This window comes from Suricata suricatta, chromosome 2 (genome assembly GCF_006229205.1).
Source record: "Suricata suricatta isolate VVHF042 chromosome 2, meerkat_22Aug2017_6uvM2_HiC, whole genome shotgun sequence".
Taxonomy (NCBI): domain Eukaryota; kingdom Metazoa; phylum Chordata; class Mammalia; order Carnivora; family Herpestidae; genus Suricata; species Suricata suricatta.
The window spans coordinates 22,995,393-23,014,470 of NC_043701.1; the positions used below are offsets into that span (position 1 = coordinate 22,995,393).

Consider the following 19,078-nt stretch of genomic DNA (forward strand, 5'->3'; position numbering starts at 1 on the left):
ATGGCGGCTTGGTCCAGCATGGTAGCAGTGGAAATAGCGAGAAGTGTCACATTCTGCACATATTTTGAAAGTAGTTTATAAATAAAAAGCACTAAAAATTTTTTGAAAAGGGGTGCCTGGGTGGCTCAGTTGGTTAAGCATCCGGCTTTGGCTCAAGTCATGATCTCACGGTTCATGGGTTCGAGCCCCGCGTTGGGCTCTGTGCTGACAGCTCAGATCCTGGAGCCTGCTTCGGATTCTGTGTCTCTCTCTCTCTCTCTGACCCTCCCCTGATCACACTGTCTCTATCTCAAAAATAAATAAAAAGCACTAAAAAAAAAAATTGAAAGTAGTTTAAAAGGATTTTCTGATGGGTTGGAAATGGGGCAGAGAGAAAGAGGGGAACTTGACTCCAAGGTTTTGAGAAAGTAGAAAAGCTGCCATTTACCAAGATAGAAAAGACCTTGGGGGATAATATTGAAAGGTTAGTTTGGGACATGTTGAGATGTCTATTAGATACTCAGTTGGAAATGTAAAGTAGGCAGTTGGACATGTATCTGTGGAGTTCACAGTGGTCTGGACTACAGATATAAATTTGGGAGTCATTGGTTTATGTGTGATACACAACTATGAGTTTTGCTTTGGAGATGGTAGGAGGGTGTTGACGAGAATGACTTAGCAAAGGAAAACTGAGAAGTCAGTGAAGGAGGAGAACCAGGAGAATATAGTGTTCTAGAAGCCAAGTGAAGAAACATTTCAAAGAGAAAGGAGTAATCACATATGTCACATGCTGGTAACAGTAAGATGAGGGCTGGGTAGCCACTGGCCTTAACAATGTAGGGGGCAGGTTTGGTGGGGAAGTGTGTTCAAAACCCTACCAGAGGGATTCAAGAGAGAATAGGAAGCAAGAAATTGGAAACCTTTTCAAGGAGTTTGATTAAGGGGTAGAGAAAATGGGAGCAGAGGAGGAGAGAGACCAAGAGAGGTTTTGTTTTATTTTATTCTATTATTAAAAGGAGGAAATAAAGGGGCGCCTGTGTGGCTCAGTCAGTTGAGCGTCCAGCTTCGGCTCAGGTCATGATCTCATGGTCTGTGGGTTTGAGCCCCACGTCAGGCTCTGTGCTAACAGCTCAGAGCCTGGAGCCTGCTTCAGATTCTGTGTCTCCCTCTTCCTCTGCCCCTCTCTTGCTCACACTCTGTCTCTCTCAAGATAAAGACATAAATTTTTTTTTAAAAAGGAAGAAATAACAATATGTTTAGGAGAAATACCAGTTTGTTGCTGTCGAGAAAAATCTAGGAACAAAGATAAAACTGATGTAGGAAAAAGGGAGAGTTGCTGGAAGAATGTCCTTGGGTAGAAGAAATGGAATAAGAAATAGCATAAAAGGAGAAAAGTTGAACTTTGCTTAGAACTCAGTTCTTCCATAGTAACAAGGAGAGAAACTAGATCTGTGGGTTGGTGCCTGGTAAGTAGTGGATATGATCATGAGAGCTTGGAGTTCTCTTTCATTTGCTACTATGTTCATGGTGATAAAAGGAAGCTGTGTGATCAGAAGGCACTGGTGGGGTGTGTGTGTGAGGCAAGAGGTGTGAAGTAGCCATTCAGAAGAGAGAACAGATGAGGGGAGCATAGTATGATCTCCCAGCAACATTAAGAACCCTCCTGAGGCTTGAGATGATGACTTGGAGGAGAGAGTGATTGGTATGTCACATGGTTTTCTTCAAGCAACTTTTGCAGCATGATGCAAACAGGAAGTTGGTAAAGAGTTGGACTTAGCCAACTTGAATAAAATCAAGTGGAAGAGACACAAGGTGTTGAGGGTGCATGCTGAATATGGAATACGGACTCTCGGCTGGAGAGGAGGGAGATGAGAACATGAGGAGAGTGAGGAACAGTGAAAACCCAGAAGGAACAATAGATCGTGGGATTGGTGGGTGGAAGGATTACTGGCCTCGGGGAAAGGTAGGAGGTGGTGTAGCTGGAGAGTGGGAGTAATGGGGTGGGGTGCAGTTATTAATGACAAACTCCAGGATAGAATCATGGGAGTCAGTGGCTGATGAGAGTCGTGGGCAGGATTACTGGGCAACAGTTCAAGGAACAGTGGCCAAGGAATGGGAGGGATCTTCTAGGTGGATCTTAAAATCACCAAAATTAGGACAAAACTCATCCTTGGAAAGAGTGATGATGATCCAGGAACTAACTTTTTAGCCCTCCAATCATTTCAATCTGAAAATTACTCCAGTGAAGGAAAAGACCTTCCTAGAATAACTTAAAACAAAGCAAGACATCTAAAAAAGTTTCCCACTTGGAAGTCTGGGCAGCATTTCTGAAATACTCATACTCTGTTTTTTACTGAATATGAAATATTGTACATTTTAAACAAAGACGCCAGTCCATTGGGCATCTGATACTCCTTTGTGTCTCCCCTGACCTATAATTTGTGAACCTCTGATTTTACCTTTACTTTGAGCCAGGAACCTCTGACTTCTCCATGCTTTGAGCTGTACCTCCTCTTTGTGGAATCACTAGTGTAATGAGCACTTAACACGGTATGTCAACATTTCATGGGGGTGTCATATGCAAAAGAGATTAAGCCAGTGCTAGTAGGACTGAGGCACAACAGCAAACTTAGAAAGTTTGACCACTAAAAGAGAAATTCCCCCTACCTCACACACCTTAACTGCCTCCTGCAGGAAACTTTCTGTGGCCTCAAACCCAAACCTCCATCTGATTGCCAGGGCTAGGCTAGCAGGTCCAAGTTAGAGAAATGAGCTAAGGAAGGAGGTGTGAAGCTTGAATCAGAAAAGAGGGACTGTGACAAAGATGACAACCACCACCACCACCACCACCACCAACAGCAACAACTGGAAAAAAAGGAAACTTAAGGAGAGGCCCTTGGCTGGATTGAGTCTCTGGCCCCTCATATTTATCCAGAGTTATCTGAACAGAGAAGAAAAAACTTTCCTGTTTTGGTATATGGCCTTATTTTCAAGTTTTAAATTAGATAAATAGAAGCTTGGTGAGGCATCTCTCAGTGGTATGTTTCTTCTCTTATCCACTTCAGCTTCTTTTTCAGGTCCCTCTGTTTCCTTCTGTTACCACCTCTCTGCGAGATCTCCCCTCTACTCAGATTTCCTGCCTCCACCTCCTCTCTTCACCTCCATTTTGGTCTCTTCCACCTCTCCTCCTGTGCTGCTTCCCTTTCCCTCCTTCTCTCCATCTCTTGGCCTTGGTCCTTCTGAGAGCATGTCTTCTTATGCTCGCACTGGTGGTGGAATGGAGGTGAGGTGTGGTAAGAGGTGGTAGTGTGGACCCAGAGTACAGGGAGTTACAAATGATGCAGGAATAATGCTTCTCACTCAGAGCCGGAGCCGTGCTCCCAAATGGTTCTCCAAGGAAAGGCTATGCTATCAGCGTGAGATGGTTCTACTGTTTCCTTAGTTGCAGCTTTCTCCCCCACATCCAGTTTAGAGTCCCTCAGAAAGCTGAAGGCTGCAGAGTGGTGTTGGTGAAGGCTGCATAGATTCTCTTCAGTATGAAAGGGTGGTTCAAATAGAGTTTCCTGTTAGTGTAAGAGAGAAAAATGTCCAATGAGCTATAGCGTGCCTAAAAGGTTTTTCTGTGGGCATGTAGATATGCTATTTTTTCATTGCCAACAATTAATAACAGGTATCTTGTAAGAGGTAGTGCTTTATTAATATTTGACTTGAGAAAACACAAACCACTCCTCCCTTCTTTCAGGATCCATCCCTGGTCAGACAGAGGCACATAGGAAGTGCTTAATGAATATTTGCCAGAGGAATATATGGATGGATGGATGAGCCTTGGAACATGGACAAATAAGAGCTGGGCTCCAGAGAAGTATCACCTCCTCCCTGCCCGATTTGGCCTAGCTCCTCCTCACTCTGCAGAAGGTTGGGGCTCCCCAAGAGCTCTGGAAAGGCAAAGGGAGAGCCAGCGTTCCACTCCCTCAAAGGAAGAGCCCCAGAGGCACTCCATGCAGCCAGCCCCTCCCACACAGCAGGGGAGAAATCAAGTGTACCTACAAGTGTCCTGGTCTCTATCCCTTCAGGGCCACTTGCAGGAACTCCTTGGGGGCCTTTACAGGCTTTGGAACTGCCACATTTAGGGTTTCACTCAACCCAGTTGGAGGTAGAGAACAGGGCAGAAACAAAGATGGTTGACTTGCCTTTGGCTGCCATCCCCCACTCCCACTCACAGCCTTCTGGAATCACCCCCAGGACCTTAGGACCTGACCCGGGCCTGAGGTGGAACTCCAGGCCTGTCCTATGAAGGAGATCAGATTAATCCCATCATCATACCTATGAGTGGGGCCAGCTGTGGTCCCATGGAGGCTGCCAGAGTGCTGAGGAGCGAAAGGGGCTGCGGACATGAGGGGTTCTCTCTTTCCCACTCTCCATAAGTGAACGAATCCCTCCAACGGAGGTCGGGGGTACAAGGGATGCTGTCTTCACTGGGAGTGTTTTTCTCTAGTCAAAAAGAGAATGCATTTGTTTGTACTTTAATTCACAGAACAGTCTCACAGGTTATGACCAACATGTGTGGGGTGCTTATTATGGGCCAGACAGGGGTCCAAACAATCCCATGTATTAATGCTCTTTTAATCCTCATAACAACTCTGAGAGGTCAGTGCTGCTAATAGTCTCCATTTTCCTAGGAATCTGAGGCCCAATGAGGTTAAGTCACTTACCGATGGTCATATAATGAGGAGTCAGAGTCAGAAATCAAAGCCAGGTAGCTAGGCAATAGAGCCCATGTTTTAACCATTCTACCATTTGAACAGCGCAGTGCCAGTGAAAGGAGAGAACCAATGTGTCTTGGAGAGGATCACTGAGTAAATTTCCCCAGGAGACTTAGCTAACCACACTAGCAATGGCCTTGAACCCAGATGGCCTTAAGCCAGAGCCTATTCTTGGTCCACTTGGCTTCAGCTACTCAAAAGGTAGCTTGCAGCCCACTATCTTTGCCATCACCTGGGAGAGAGCATGCAGTTTCTGGCCCACCCAGACCTTCTGACCCAGAATCTGCATTTCAACGAGATCCCCAGAAATTATGTGCACAATATAGTTTGGGAAGCACTGCAATACGCCACACCACCCACACCAATGGGAAGTTGAAAGATTCAGCTACACAAGTAAGCTTTTGGGACGCTGGTTTTTCCAAATGTAGCTCTCTCCTTCTTTTCATCCAGAAGTTCCAAGAGGCTGGGGTATAACTGTCCTTCCATACTCAAGGGGTATGCTACCTAGGCCCAAAGAGGAAAGAGGGGTTCGTTCTAAGGAAAGAGAAGGGTCCTGAGGACATCCTAGGATAATTCATTGAAATCAGCCTCAGGACAGCTCAGGAATGGTAGTTCCCATGACATACATATCCTTTGACTCTGAAATTGAAATATTCTGTCTTCTTCAACAATAATCTCATGGGGTAGGTTTTGAGTATGGTATGTGATTGAATCTAAGTGTGAAAACATTCAGTACAATGAATCACCATTGTATTATTGGTCACATGACATGAGAAAGCATCCTTAGGTTTTGGGGAAAACATGGCCCTAGGCCAGCATCAGCTCTCCTCACCATTTAGAATAGGGGCTGTGAACTGGCAGTCTCCAGGCTGAATTTTGTCTGCAGATATGTTTAGTTTACGCACTAAGTGTCAGCCTATGCTGTGCTTTAGGTTGTTTTTTTTTTTAATGGGGCAGGCAGTAGGTGACATAAAAAATCCAGATAATGGGCTTTTCTTGAAAAATCAGGGTATCTGGCAACACCAGATCTGTGTTCCAGCATGGTGACAATGAAAGCTTCATTGAAACCTTCACTTTGTCATTGTCCCTGTCCCTACCACATCCTATGGCCTTCTCAGTGCTGAAACCAAGTGTCAGCCCAGCTGTTGCTCAACTTACAATGGAGTTGAGAGAAAAGGCAACCATATCTTATACGATACCTAGACTCTCTCCAGATGTTTGAGTTGTAGTCCCTGGTTTGGACGAACATTGGTAGAGCTTCTCTGAGATCTCTACATCCTCTAAATTCCTAAATAGGATGTTCTGGTTGCCTCCTGAGCCAATGTGGAGGGATAGTTTATTAGTGCTGCGGTGCACGGATACTTATCTATCTCCTATAGTGTCTTAGCCCTGTGTTTGCCACTGCAGGTAATTCAGAGGCATGAAAAGAAATGAATGTTGCTTGAATAAATAAGACTTAAGCCTATGAAGCAGTTAGGGAATAATGTAAGAGAGCCAAGGCTTGACTGGAGCAGACTTGCGCTGGAGAGATAGATGAGGCACGGGGTTCTGTTTGAGGGGGAAAAAGTGATCAGGTGAGATGGGTAAAAGGGGCAGTTTATGCACGGTCATGCATGCCCAAATGAGTGGATCTGGGGTAAACTAGAACCTAGAAATATGTAGGGAACTGGCTGCTGTTTCTAGAAGGTGTCACGCTCTCTCACACACACTCTGTCTCCTCCTGGCATGCCCTGCCTCCCCCGCTTCGGCCAGTCCTGCTTGCACTCATCCTCTAGGACTCAGCTCAGACCTTGGATCTTTCTGAACAGCTTCCTGGGAGGAGGGAGGGACCCCAGGCATGAATTTTGAATGTTGTCTCAAAAGAGAGTTTTTGTGACTTTAGGATTTACCCATCTAGTCTCCAGCAAATTATAAACACTTTCAGGAGGGGACTGTGTCTTTTTCTTCATTGTGACTCCAAAGTCTTAGACAATGTTTGGCGCTTACCAAGTCCTCCCTGTGTACTTCTGAATGATGAGATGAATGAATAAACTAGTGGAAGATGACTGCCGGCCAGCCATGAGCTGACAAGGTGGACTAAGGTAGAACCCACAGGAGTAGAAGTGTAGTAAAAAATCTGAGAAATATTTCAAAGGAAGAAATTGGCAAGATTTGTTGCCAACTTGACTCTGGTGGCCAAAGAACCTAGAGGGACTCACACTAAGGCATGGGAGGAAGACAGAGATCCAGGAAAGCTGGGAGGGGGCAGGGGTAGGGGAAACTTATTCCTCCATATGTGGAGCAAAAAGTTCTCCAAGAAATGGGTGCCCTGTCCCCTCCATTACCTGAGTTGTCCCTTTTGATCTGTGTCTTTTTGCTGCTCCTGGAACTCCAGCATTTCAGGATCAAGGAAATGAAGGTCAAAAGGAAAAGAAAAGAGCATGAAACTCTCATTTCAGATCTTGTCTCTAGTTCTATTTTGCCGGATGCAAAAGCTTTAGAGGCAGATATAAATATGAAAAAGGCCAGCTGTGGCTACACTGGGTGGGTGTGACGCATACTAAAGTACCAGAAGAAAAACTAGGGAAGGGAGTGGAGGAAGAGGGGGTGGGATGGGGAGCAGAATCCATGCTGCTGATTTTGCTGAGGAGGAATGGGTGTGCCTCCATCTGTTTGATCCTTGGTCTCAGCCATTTATTTTTATTTGCTGTAAGCTGCTTGTTGTTGCCAATGTGCAAAAACTGATATATAATTGCAACCAGACTAGAACCTGCCTGAATGAGGAGAAAGCTCATCACTCAGGGCTTCAGCCTGGGACATTCAAGAGAAGAAACCAAATGCCTGCACAAAGCCATTGTTGAGATAAGAGTGCAGCAAAAAGCCATTTCCCCCTATTCCTGGCATCCCTCTGATCCATTTGGGAGATGACAGGCCAGATGAGGTTGCCCCAGCTTCCCGGCTGGTCTCTCCACACCTATTCTTTCTCTTTTCAAATCAACTGTCACTGCAACAGCCAGCATGACCTTTCCAAAATGTAAATTGGATCACATCACTTCCCAGTTTAAAATGAGGCTAAGCCTCCCATGACACTGACGTCTGAATTCATTCCCATGGCTTCCCAGGCCATGACTCGGCCCCTGCCCACTTGTACTTGGATTCTTCCACCACTACTGCTTCCCCGTGGGCCTTCCTTCTCCTCCTCCCCACTCACCAAGTCTCTTCCTCAGGATGATAAGTTCCCTTAACCTGCACTGCACTCTCTACCCTTTAGCTGGTGGATGCCTATTGCTCCTTCTGAGCCTACTCTCTTCTGACCTTCTGGACCTGTTAAAAGCTGTCTGTGCCAGAATTGGCCAAGTGGCCCCTAGTATCCCTTCTTCCCTTCTCCCTCGGGGGCAGAGCATCTAGTTTTGTGTTAGGCACATGATGAGTGCATTTCCCAGCTCCCTTGTAGCCGGGTATGGCCATGCAACTGAATTGTAGCCATGAATATAAACAGACACTATACTTCATGGAAAAAAAAAAACCTATGCTTTTACATTTTGAGACAGTCATAAAGTTGCTTTAATATATCTTGCTCTATTCGAGTCCAGGGGTCATCAGCTCAGCAATGCTACCCAGAAATTTCTTAACTACAGATCTCTGTATGATATGCAGAGTTACAACCCCCGGTATACATTCTTTAACAGTGTGCAACTAACAAATCTTTTTCTTGTGTTAATACTTCACAGCTTCCAGCCCAAGTTAATGCTGCAAGTTAATATTTATTGAGAATCCCCTTCCGTCTTCCTCTAAATCTGCTGAGGAACCTGCATGTGAGCTGATTTGATCTTACACTATCTGGATGAGGTTGGCACTATCATAATTTCCATTTTGCAGATATGAAAACTTAGGACCAGAAAAAGGAAACAATGTGCCCAAGGCTCATAGAGTGGTGACTGTGGTGTCCAGGGCTGTGTGAGCTCTTAACCACTCTAAGAAACAGTTCCCTCCAATTCTACTGGTTTGCTGCGGGCACTCAGGGAAAAAACCCTTTCTTTTTATTTCTGGTGTGTCTCTGAGTTGCTGGTCCCTATTGTGACAAAAATTTTCTAAAACCTTGTTTTTCTCTTCTGGTGACACTTACTAACTTATTTCTGTTCTCTCTTCTCTTTTTTAGACCATAAATCAAGATTGCTAGGACACTGGCTCCCATGTTATCTTTGTTCTTTGGTTGTGGTGCCCTGTGGTCTAAGGGCCCTCAATGTTTGTCACACCAACCTATCGTAAGACTACATCCTAAGTCACCTGCAAAATACAGGGACATTTCCTCAGGCATGGATAAGATGGGCTTGGATGATAGAACTTTCCAGAACAGACTATACAATGAGAAAACAACCACAGAAGCTCCCTGAATCCAAGCAGAGGTCAGGTGAGTAGGTCAATGAACTCAATGAGTAGATAATGTTTGGTACAATGTTTCAGTTATTCCTCTGTAGAACTAGGATTCCAAATAAGGTTTTACTTACCCACCTGTGCTACTAATGTATTCTTATAATTGAAGAGTTACTTTTTTTTATAACATTCCTCCTCTGGAGTCAAGCCTACAGGGCTTGGTGTGTGGAGGGGAATAAGGTTTTAACTGGCAAAAGGTTGTCCTGAGTCAAGGGTAAAGCCTGGGCACTCCGTGGCAGCGTTCCATGCTCCTCCCTCTGCTCCTTTTCCAAGTTATTTGGTTTCTGGATCTTTTGGCCAGGCCATCTGGGCTGCAGAAGTGGCCATCTGGGTGTCAGACTGGCCTGGTTTAAGTCATGTACCTTAACTGGCTGGGCTGGTGCAAGTCAGCAAAAATCTGAGCGAGCGCCTCACTCTCCCCCTCGGCCATCAGCTGCAAGAGACTCTCGCTGGGCTGGGAGGCTTGGGGTTTCTTCTGTACTGACTAGAGGGAGAAAAAAAGCAAAGCCAGGTAGTTAATGCCTTAGGGTCTCTGCATTGTCCTGATCATGGTCCAGACCTGAAAGTGTTCGAACAGACACTGTTCCACTGGGCTGCCCTGTCAGCTGCTCAGAGAGGCAATTCTGAGGCTGAATCTGTCTGTTTATACTCCCTGTACTGTTGTAAATATCCTTTGGTGCCTTAAGGATAATGTCATTGAAAAGTTTAGACATAATTTAGCAAATAATCTTTTTTTTCTTCAAAATTTTATTTAAGTTCGAGTTAGTTAACACATAGCATAATATTGTTTTCAGGAGTAGAATTTAGTGATTCATCACTTATGTATAATACCTAGCACTCAGTGGATAATATATTGTTTAAATTTATGTATTTATTTTGAGAGAGAGAGAGAGTGGGGGAGGGTCAGAGAAAGAGGGAGAGAGAGAGAATCCAAAGCAGGGCTTGAACTCATGAACTGTAAGATTGAGACCTGAGCTGAAGTGGGACGCTTAACCAATTGAGCCACCCAGGTTCCCTGATAATCTATTCTTATTAAGATACCTTCATGTGTTACTGAATAGCCTATTCTTGTAAACTTTAATAAAGCTTATGCTACTTGTTTTTAATTTTTTTTAAGTGTTCGTTCATTTTTGAGAGAGAGAGAGACAGAGCATGAGCAGAGGAGGGGCAGAGAGAGAGGGGAAGGCACAGAATCTGAAGCAGGCTCCAAGATCCAATCTGTCAGCAAAGAGCCTGATGCAGGCCTTGAACTCATGAACTGTGAGATCATGACCTGAGCCGAAGTCAGACACTTAACTGACTGAGCCATCCAGGCACCCCTTGCTACTTGTTTTTATATTTAAGTGTAGGGGGATCGAATATCTGTTGTTGAAATTTAATGAATGTTTTAAAAATTAATTTATCTAAGAAAAATTCTATTTTGAGCTTCTTTTCACACTGGGGTCAAATTTCCCCCTTTCCTACTGCCGGTAATGCCCCCAAAGGCAGTCCAGCTGTTCCTGCTGCTCATATGCATTTGTTCATTCATTCATTCAATATGTATTGGATGTCGGCTATGTGCCAGGCTCTAGGGATAGTGCCAAGAAGTCAGATAAAACCCCCTGCCTTCATGGAGTTTATGTTCCTGCTCAAACTGGTCTTATGGTCACATCTTAAGGCCCAGGGCAATGCCTAGGTGGCTTCACTGATTACTTCTATCAAATATTTAAAGAAGTGATAATACCAGTCTTCCACAAACTCAGAAAATAGAGGGGGAGAGAACACTTCCCAAATCATTCAATGAGGCTAGTAGTACCCTAAGACCAAAGCCAGAGTATCACAAAGGTGTCCCAAAGAAACTATACACCAATATCACTAATGAATATAGATGCAACAATTCTTAACAAAATGCTAACAAACCAGAGTGCCTGGGCGGTTCAGTTGGTTAAGTGTCCAACTCTTGTTTTAGGCTCAGGTCATGATCTGGAGCTTTCGAGCCCCATGTTGGGCTCTGTGTTGACATGGAGAGCCCATTTGGGATTCTTCCTCTTTCCCTCTCTCTTTGCCCCTCCCCTGCCCATGGTTTCTCTCTCTCAAAATAAATAAAAATAAACATTTAAAAAAAGATGCTAACAAACTGAATACAATAACTTAGATAAAGGATTATACACACTGTGACAAAGTAGAATTTATGGAAGGAACATGAAGTTGGTTTAACATCTAAAACCCAAGTAATGCAAGACACCATATTAATAGAATAAAGGACAAACTGCATGATCATCTCAGTAGACACAGAAAAAGCATTTGATGTAATCCAATACCCATTCATGGTAAAAACTCTCAATAAACAAGAAATAGAAGGGAACTTCTCAGCCTGATAAAGGGCATCCACCAAAGTCTCATAATGAGCATCATACTTAATGAAAGACTGAATGTTTTTCCCCCAAGATCAGGAACAAGGTGAGGATGTCTGCTTTTGCCACTTCTTTTTCTTTTTTAAAGTAGGCTTCATGCCCACTGTGGAGCCCAATGCAGGGCTTGCGCTCACAACCCTGAGATCAAGACCTGAGCTGAGATCAAGAGTCAGATGCTTAACTGATTGAGGTACCCAGGTGCCCCTACTTTTGCCACTTCCAACAAACATTGCACTGAAGATTCTGGGTAAGGCAATAGACAATAAACAAATGGATCCTGACTAGAAATGAAGTAAAACTGTCTTTACCTGCAGATGACGTATATGTGACTGTGGATCAATATCGCTGATGAACATCAATGCAAAAATTCTTAACAAAATGCTAACAAACCTGGACACCTGGGTGGCTCAGTCAGTTAAGTGTTTGACTTTGGCTCAGGTCATGATCTCACGATCCTGGGTTCGAGCCCTGAGTCAGGCTCTGTGCTGAATGCTTGCTCAAAGCCTGGAGCCTGCTTCGGATTCAGTCTCCTTCTCTCTGCTCCTCCCCCACTCATGCTCTGTGTCACTCTATCTCTCAAAAGTAAATAAATGTAAAAAAAACTATATGTATATGTATGTATGTAAAAATCCCAAGGAATCCACAAAAACTACTATATCTAATGAACAAGATTAATGTACAAAAATCAATGGTTTATCTATATACTATCAATGAAGGATACAAACATGAAATTAAGAAAATATAATTCAACTCAAAATAGTATCAACAACAACAAACTATTAGGAAAAAAACAAAAGAAATGTAGAACATGTTTACTAAAAGGTACAAAAACAATAAGAGAAATGAAAGAAGATCAAAATAAATAGAAAGACATTACATATTCATGTACTAGAAGACTCAATATCGGTAAAATAGCCATTGTCTCCAAGTTAAGTTGTAAATTCAACATGTTCTTGTAAAACTTCTGTAGGCTATTTTGTAGAAATTGACAAGCTGATCCTAAAATTTATATGGAAATGCAAAGGATCTAGAATAGCCAAAGTAATTTGAAAAAAAAATTGGAAAATGTACATCACCCAATTTCAAAATGTAGTATAAAGTTACATTAATCGAGACAATGTGGTATATTGGCCTAAGAATAAGCAAACATACCAGTAGAATTCTCAGTTAAGAACCCAGAAGTATATTTTTAAATTTATGGTCAATTTATTTTCAACAAGGGTGACAGGACAATTCAAGGGAAAAAGGATAGTCTTTTCAACCAATGGTGCTGGGACAATTTATATCCACATATTTAAAAAAAAGTACTTAGTTCTTACCTCACAAAATAGATTATAGACCTAAATGGAATCTATAAAACTTATATAAGAAAACACAGATAGGGGCACCTGGAGGCCTCAGTGAGTTAAGTGTCTGACTTTGGCTCAGGTTATGATCTCCTGGTTCATGAGTTTGAGCCCTGCGTCGGGCTCTATGCTGTCAGTGCAGAGCCTGCTTCAGACACTCTGTTCCCCTCTCTCTCTGCCCCTCCCCACCTTGTGCTCTCTTTCTCAAAAATGGATAAACATTTTTTAAAAAGCCATATGATTGCAAGTGACTGAGATATTACTGTAGTACCTTTAGTAAATATTTCTAAAAAAAAAACATAGATTAAATCTTTGTGACTTTGGGCCGAACAAAAAAGTTTTAGCTACAACATCAAAAGCCTGATCCATAAAAGAAAAAAAATGACAAATTGAAGTTCATCAAAGTTAAACACTGTACACAAAAGACACCATTAAGAAAATGAAAAGAAATTTACAGACTGGGAGAGAATATTTATAAAACATATATCTGATAGAGGTTTTGTATCTAGAATACACAAAGAACTCTAACAACTCAATAAGACAAAACACAGTTTAAAAATGGGCAAAAGACTCTAAGAGACATTTCACCAAAGAAGATACATAAATGACTAATAAGCCCATGAAAAACTTTCTCAAGATCGCTAACTATTCAGGAAACCCAAATTAAAACCACCATACACCCACTAAAATGGCTTTACTAAAAAACTTAGATAATGTCAATGTTGGTGAGGATATGGAAAACCTGAGACCTTCATGCATTGCTGATGGGAATGTAAAATGGTGCAGCCACTTTGAAAAATAGTTTGTCAGTTTCTCTAAGAGTTAAATATAAGCTTACTTTTAATTCACATAATATATTACCCAGCTATTGCATTCCTTAGAATCTATCCAAGACACGTCAAACACATATCTACACAAAAACTTTGACACAAATGTTCATCTCAGCATCATAATACTAAAAAACTGGAAACAATCCTAACGTCTGCCCACTGGTGAATGGACAAACAAAATGTGGTCTATCTATACAATGGAATGTGATTCAGCGATGAAAAGGAATCCTGATAGTCTGACTCTGCCACAGAATTGGCCTCATGCTACAATGTAGATGGGCCCAAAAAACATTATGCTAAGTCAAAGAAGCCAGACACAAAAGAGTGTAGGACTCCAAATATATGAAATGTCCAAGAACTATGACCTTATAGAGACGGAACAGAGATCAATGACTGCCTAGGGCAGGAAATGGGAGCACGTGAATGACTGCAAATGGGCGCAAGGAAACATTTAGGGTGATGAAGAATTCTAAAACTGAATTGCAGTGTAGGTGGCACAACTCTATACAGTTACTGAAAAGTGTCGAACTACACCCTTAAAATGGCTGGGTTTCATGACTCTCTAGACGCTACCTCCATAAAGCTGATTAGCAAAGGCCTAAGGCAGGGATCACCCCCACAGGATGCTCACATTCCAGCTCACCTAAACTCCAGCTCTGGCCATTGCTGGAGGTGGCAATGGTGCCCACTTACGTTAGAGTCTTCGGAGGGGCTGCAGCTGTTCTTGGGTACCAGACAGTGACTGACGAGAATCCTAGGGTCTTTGGTGGTGATGGACAGGCCCTTATGCAGGATTTGAACCAGTCGGATCCAGAAATGGAAGACAGTCTCTGGATGGTCAGGGTGGAGCCTTAGGTAGTAGATCTTCTCAGTGACTGTCCGCAGCTGCAGGATGCGTTGAAGCCGGTCACAGACTTGAAGTTCCACAAACTTCAATGGGAGAATCCTGAAGCCACAAGGGAAGACACATGTAGACAACCCTATTTTGTGGGATCCAACCGTCTCTTCATTAAGGCCTCTCCTACAGGACTGAGGCTTTGGGAGGCGGGGTAGGAGAGAGAGTGCTTGGCACAGCAGTGCTCCAACTTTGGGAAGATTGGCTTCACCTGGGGAGCTTGATTAAAATGAAGATGCCTGGGGCACCTGGGTGGCTCAGTTGGCTAAGCATCTCACTTCAGCTCAGGTCATGGTCTCACAGTTCATGAGTTTGAGCCCCACATCAGGCTCTGTGCTGACAGCTCAGAGCGTAGAGCCTGGTTCAGATTCTGTGTCTCCTCTCTCTGTCCCTTCCCCACTCATGCTCTGTCTTTCTCTCAAAAACATAAATAAACATTAAAAAATTTTAAAATAAAATAAAATAAAATAAAATAAAATAAAATAAAATGAAGATGCCTGGAGATATCCCCTAAAACTCAGATTCAGTAGGTCTGGGACGTGGCCCTGAACTCTGCCCTGATTCTCATGCTGGTGTTCCCTGGGGTCCTGCTTGAGAGAGACAGTCCTGGAGTAAGGTGGCTGGGGTCAGAGGGTTTTTCAATTTCCTTCTGGATGGCATAAAGGGACTGGCCCCCTCTGCCACAGAGTTGGCACATTCATCGACCCTAATGCTTCAACTACTCTTCGCAAAGGGGCTAAAATTCAGGGATCTGGCTATTGCCCCACACGGAACATAAAGGTGAGGTTTAGCACTGAGCCAATGGGGAGAGATGAAGGGTTTACCTGGCTTTCTGGGAAGATCTAGAGATTCTTGAGACATCCTACAGATTACTTGGAGGGGTCCAAACTTCAAAAGGGGCTGTTTCATCCCAGAGGAGTGTGATGTCACTGTACGTTATGGTTCTAAGTGAGACTTGGTTCCACTTATTTTACTAGTGGGAAAATTGAGATGCAGCAAGTAACTTGTGACTCAGAAAGTGTTTGAGTCAGTTGGCTACCAAACACTAGAACCCATGTCTCCCAACCAGCTGGACCTCAGTGCTTCCTTGCCCCTCGGCCCCAGGTAGAGAGATTCCTCATGAATTTAGTGGGGCGGGTGCAGCAGGAAGAGAAGTGGGCTATTGACTGGCTTCTCGTTACAGGCCACGTGATGCTTCCCTTGCGCCCCTGCCTCCCACTCCCCCCCCCCCCCCACCTCTTAGCCTTGATGCGTCCAGTGCACCCTCTGCCTTGGGCTACCATTTCTTTTTTTTTTTTTAATGTTTTATTTATTTTTAATACAAAGAGAGACAGAGCATGAGAGGGGGAGGGGCAGAGAGAGAAGGAGACACAGAACTGGAAGCAGGCTCCGGGCTCTGAGCTAGCTGTCAGCACAGAGCCTGACGCGGGGCTCGAACCCACGACCGTGAGATCTGACCTGAGCTGAAGCCGGAGGCTTAACCGACTGAGCCACCCAGGCGCCCCTTGGGCTACCATTTCTAAAAAATTAATGTCACTGCCAATGACTTCTCTGTTTCTCCCCATCTTGAGTTTGGTCACAAAGCGGCCTCTGCTCTGGGCCTGCCCCTCACCCTACTCCTCTGCTGTCCCCCTCTGTGTTACTTACCTCTTCAGGATGATCTTTGGGGCTTTAGATGGTCTGTTCCATGTCTGGCTCTGTCCCTGGTGCCACTTGACACTAGCCATGAGGAGGATATTGGGAAGGGGCAGGCAGGGCACGGAAGAGGTCACCCCGACGGCCATGGTGTTAGAGGCTTTGTAGATGTCTACCCAGTTCCTGCCCTTTTTGACCTGCAAAGCAGTCCCAAGGGCACAGCCTGAGCAGTTGGCAGAAGCTGCAGTGTATTTTAGCTGAGGGCTTCTCAACCCTGGCACTATGCATTTCGGGCTGGACAATTCTTTCTTTGGGGGAGAGGGCTCTCTTGCATCCCAGGGATGTTTAGAGGCATCCTCGGCCTCTACCTATTGGAGGCTAGTAGCAATCCCTTCCCCACCCAAGTTGTGATCATCAGAACTATCTCCAGATGTTGCTCAATGCCCCCTGGTCAGTGGGGGTGGTGGTGGTGGTGTGTGTGTGTGTGTGTGTGAAAAATCAATGCTTCTAGAGAACCACTATATTGGTTTTAACCTATACTGGTTAAACAACCATATTTGTATGTACACTACCTCCTATTAGCCATTGCCTATAAGACCCATAACCCTGGAGTTCCCGGACATGTGTCACATGTCTGTGACTCCTCCCCACAGTTTCCTGGCTTGTCTTCGAAAGATTTGTCTTTAGGCCCTTTTTTGAGGGGCCCTATAACCTCCTCGCCCTGAACTGTAAGGGTCCCTTGCAATCCCAAGGTGTGATTATTCTAGGTTCCAGCTGGCCAGAGAGCCCAGGCAAGGAAACCAAAATGCACTGAGTGCCCTCATACTTAGGTCTTTGCCTCCTGTGTTTGCCTGTAATAACTAGGTCAGTCCAACTCATTTTACAATCGAGGAAACTGTGATTCAGGGAGCGCAGGTCGCTTGCACAGTGACACCTCCTGATGAGAAAGCAGATTCTGAGCCCTGGTCTCTCTGGGTGCCCAGATCCTGTCCCTTCACTAGTCAGCCTTTCTGTCACAAACCCTGAAAGGGCAGCTTATTTCACTGCCTCTTCGTTCACCTCTTTGGGCTGACAGCCTGGAGGAGGGAGCAAATTGAGGGATTCGGATACCAAATCCTCTACTCAGAGCAGAGAACACCTGATCTCCTTCCCCATGATGACAAGTGTCTGCACAAGCAGCCTTGCCTGTGGCTCTGCAAACAGGGTCAGATGCACCCCAGGCCCACTGACTCCTCCTTGCCTCGGTGCTCATCCCACTCCAGTCCCAGGGACAGACTCTCCCAGTCACATCTTGGGAACAGGTTTAGAAGAATCCAGGAGTGCCATTCTGAGCGACCCAAGAGTACCTGGACAAAGTTGCTTTCAAACACCACTGAGTCAGGAAAGAGGTTGAATTCTGGCGAATGAACCATCTGGCAGAGCAGTCCCTCCTCCACACCCAGGCCCACGCCAGGGTTTGGCTCCCCATCCACAGGCAACAGACCCCTGACTTCTTCCCAGACATTCAAGAAGGGGAAGATTGGATAGGATCTCGTGACTTTTACCATCTTCTTTGATTTCCACCGAGTCTTCCTCTGTGGAACTGATGACAACATTTCCGTACATGCTCAGGGGCCTGCTACCAGTTTGTCCTGCTATCTCTCTCTTCCCTCCTGGCCTTGGGCAGCTGGCCAAGAGGCCTGGGACCGTCAATCAGCTCACAATGATGAATGGATGACATCATGAAAAAAACCAGGGCAGGCCTGCAGGAAAGGAAACTGCAGAGGAGCCTCCCTTTTCCTCCAGAGTCTTCACGGCTTGTTTAGGCCCTGATATTTCCCAGCCCCTGTTGGAACCCGGGGACCTAGTGCCCCCAGAACTTGCTGAGCAAGTGGACACATAGAAATCAGGGAAGGAAGGCCATGGGGAGGGCATTTTCCTCCCTGCCTTTCCACCCTCCCTTACTCCTAATGCAGTCTGCCACAGCCGGTTTTCAGGGCTGTTGTCTATTTAAGGGCTGTTGTCTATTGCACAATGTGGGAACACACGTGCCCTGGGTTATCTGCAGGAGGCTTTTTCATTTTGGAATGAATTGCTGGGCTCTGCTCTGTGCTCTGCTACGGCTGGGTGGTTACTTCCACAGGCCTTATTTCCTTTAGGAGGTCAAACTGAAGGAGAAGTACAAGTAATTAGTTTTCTTAGCCAGAGGCTGGCGTTGTGAGGGTGTCAGCTGAGAAGAATAGAGCTGAGATGGGCATTTCTGCTGGATCAACAAGCCAGTCCCTTTCTCGGAGAGTTCCAGAATTTACTAAATGATGAGTTATCCACTAGGATCGAATGTGATCAATTTAGAAAAGCAATTTGACAGGGCCCCTGGGTGGCTCAGCTGGTTAAGCGTCCAACTTCGGCACAGGGCATGATCTTGCAGTTTGTGAGTTCGCGCCCCACACTGGGCTCTGTGCTGATGGCTCGGAGCTGGAATGGAGCCTGCTTTGGCTTCTGTGTCTCCCTCTCTCTCTGCCCCTCGCTGCTTGTGCTTGCTCTCTCTCAAAAATAAATAAACATTAAAAAGAAAGAAAAACTTGACAACCATTATATGCGACGTACAAGCACAGAGATCTGTTTTTGTATTCATTATCAAGTCAGAGAGACGGCTGAAAGGTCAGGAGGCTTTCCTCATCTGATTCCATCAGCCCCCTGACCTGGTCACGTCTACTCCACACCTGTCCAGGCTCCTGAAACAGCTCCCAGGTTGGTAAAGCAACTTCTGCAGTCATATTCCTCATTTTCTTTTGTTTATCATGTGGGAAAAAATGTCCTCCATGGAACATTCTGTAAGAATGGG

At 44.8% G+C, this 19,078-nt stretch overlaps 1 protein-coding gene across 3 annotated transcripts; it reads right to left on the reverse strand.

Annotated features, from left to right (window-relative positions):
* Nucleotides 1–2,856: 2,856 nt before the first annotated feature.
* Nucleotides 2,857–17,903, reverse strand: FAM71F1 (family with sequence similarity 71 member F1). Of its 3 annotated transcripts, none has more exons than XM_029955538.1 (7): nucleotides 17,601–17,903; nucleotides 16,267–16,451; nucleotides 14,418–14,670; nucleotides 9,518–9,639; nucleotides 7,067–7,104; nucleotides 4,303–4,470; nucleotides 2,857–3,542 (listed from the first exon to the last, which is right to left on the reverse strand). In XM_029955538.1, exons 1-7 carry the CDS (start codon nucleotides 17,847–17,849, stop codon nucleotides 3,529–3,531), a joined length of 1,029 nt encoding a protein of 342 aa, XP_029811398.1. In that variant the 5' UTR covers nucleotides 17,850–17,903; the 3' UTR covers nucleotides 2,857–3,528. The 3 variants fall into 3 exon arrangements, with proteins under 3 accessions (XP_029811398.1, XP_029811391.1, XP_029811389.1); XM_029955531.1 differs by having other exon boundaries at nucleotides 7,067–7,110; XM_029955529.1 differs by having other exon boundaries at nucleotides 7,067–7,113.
* Nucleotides 17,904–19,078: the final 1,175 nt, after the last annotated feature.

Excerpts from the sequence above, each read along its gene's own strand:
- FAM71F1 (XM_029955529.1), bottom strand. The coding sequence starts at position 17,849 with ATGTTGTCATCAGTTCCACAGAGGAAGACTCGGTGGAAATCAAAGAAG. Across the intron at positions 16,452-17,600 it reads TTGAAAGCAACTTTGTCCAG|GTCAAAAAGGGCAGGAACTG; the intron begins GTACTCTTGGGT and ends ACTGCTTTGCAG. Across the intron at positions 14,671-16,266 it reads CCAAAGATCATCCTGAAGAG|GATTCTCCCATTGAAGTTTG; the intron begins GTAAGTAACACA and ends TTGTGGCTTCAG.